Source organism: Oryzias melastigma, linkage group LG12 (genome assembly GCF_002922805.2).
Source record: "Oryzias melastigma strain HK-1 linkage group LG12, ASM292280v2, whole genome shotgun sequence".
In the NCBI taxonomy this organism is placed as follows: Eukaryota; Metazoa; Chordata; class Actinopteri; order Beloniformes; family Adrianichthyidae; genus Oryzias; species Oryzias melastigma.
In genome coordinates, this window is record NC_050523.1 from 26861756 (window position 1) to 26863804 (window position 2049).

Genomic DNA, 2049 nt, shown 5'->3' on the forward strand with positions numbered 1-2049 from the left:
TATTCTGACTGGCAGTGATGACAAATACAACTCTGCCCTCTTGTGGTCTTTTGAGGAACTGCAACGTATGAAGCCTCTTGGTTTGGGTGAAGTTCAGAAACAGGTGTTTGCTCCCAACAGCAGGATGGGCTCACTTCAAAGGACACACGAGGATTACTCAGAAATGCAGGAATGGATCAAAATACCGTTTTGGGGTTCTTAATAGTGAGGAATGATAAATATAATACACTTAAAAGCTCAAAAAAATGATTTTTAATTTGTTTCATTAGTGATTCTGTTGAATAATTCAAAATTAATGACTGACTTCCTCTGTTTTTTTCAGACTTTATTTACTGCATTCATCAATTTAAAATCATTTAGGGTTCTTCCATTGAGCCCATTTACATGCCCACAAAAATCAGATAACTGGGAGTTTTCAGAAAGTAATCAAATAATGATCAGAAAGTAATCAAATGATAATCAGAAATGACTCTGGAAACATGATAGTTGGAGAATACTAGTCCAGGTGTTTTAGTCCATTTTCTGATTTGTTTGGCAGATTGTTGTAATGATGCAAGTTTCAACTTCCTGTTACTTTCAAAACTTCAGTGTCTCTGACCTCAGTGAACTAAACTAAAATATCTGCAGCATCACGAAGACCAAACAGCAGTCGCCATGGAAACGCAACATCGCCGTTTCCTGCATTTGGTTTACACGTGTGCTGATGTGAAACCGATAAAAAAACAAAGACACGTGGACACACGTGGTAATCCGATCCCTTATTGGATGAAAGACGCCGGATTATTCCGTCGGCATGGTGGTCGCCAGAAAAATCGGACACCTCAAGAAATCATCTGAACGGGCTCACAAACAGATGAGGACCAACTTCTTCAAGAGGAGCTTGATCCACATTTACAAATACAACTTTCCAACTTCAAAGTCAGGAGAAGTCTGTGTCATACCAGCAAACGCCACGATTTCTCCGTCGGAAAAGATTTGAAGAGCAAACTTAAGGAGGTAGCGAGAACTGCCTCTTGCTGTTCCTCGTGTTCCGGGTCTGAGCTGGTGTCCGTCTCAGAGCGCGTCTCTGGACTTCAAAGCGTCTCGCACCATGATGCTGTACACAGACCTGTACACCCTCAACACATCGAGGGCTGAGGGCCGAAGTTTGGGCTCCTCCCTCTTGCACTCATTGTGGACCTGAAAGAGGTGGAAGTGGACCAGATCTCCTCCTCGGACCCCTCCCATGATGAAGCGGGTCACGTCCGGAACTTTCCAGATGTCCGTCTTCTCGTCGTATCCGGGCATGAGGTCATCTGAAAACGGCTTGTTGCCGAAAGGCCAGAGCTGCTCTGGAGCCACAAAGTCTCCGGTGAGCTCCTGGTGTCCGCACTTCACCAGCAGGCCTCCGCCCACATCCACCTTGGGCAGCGCGTCCAGGTCGTTGACCACCAGCCGGAAGTCGCTGGTCAGCAGAAACTGAGAGAGCGTTTTCTCCAGGCTGTTGGAGTCGCACATGACCCGCCGGCCCGCGGGGCTGTTATGGAGGAAGTGCAGGATGGACACGTAATCCAGAGCCAGCCTCAGACGGATCTGCCACGTGTCATGAAACTGATGCTGCTCCTGAGCGAAAACCCCCTCCAGGTTCAGGAGAGAACCATGAGGGTGGTACTCCGTCACAAAGCTGTGGTCCTCTGCACAAAGGCCCACCAGCTGCACCACTGCCGTATCCTGCAAGGCCTGGAGCATGCCCAGTCCATGCAGGAAGTCCTCCAAGTAATCCTGGGAGGCCAGTCTGCACAGCGCCACCTTTTGGCCACTCCACTCTGCTAGATACACCTGCAGAGAGACGAGTGTTTTCAGAGTGAAATGATTCAAAAAAGGAGCCGACCCACATTGTCTGCTCACAAATGCACCGCCTCAGAAACTAGCTAAAATGACAGGAAAGGGCAGAGAGTTAGTGGACATGATGCAGAGGAGAAAGGGGTGGCCGTGGTGCAGTGGTAGGGCGGTCGACTCCTGATCAGAAGTGAGCGGGTTCGACTCCGCCTTGCCCACCCATGTGTCGAA

The 2049-nt window shown here is 48.6% G+C and overlaps 1 protein-coding gene across 1 annotated transcript in view; it reads right to left on the reverse strand.

Annotated features, from left to right (window-relative positions):
• Positions 1-308: 308 nt before the first annotated feature.
• The window catches only part of pomk (protein O-mannose kinase), a 6572-nt gene continuing 4831 nt past the window's right edge, over positions 309-2049 (reverse strand). The window contains exon 3 of the mRNA XM_024263277.2: positions 309-1818. Within this exon, the coding sequence (XP_024119045.1) occupies positions 1054-1818 (765 nt within the window). The 3' untranslated portion in view covers positions 309-1053. The remainder of the gene's footprint in view (positions 1819-2049) is intronic.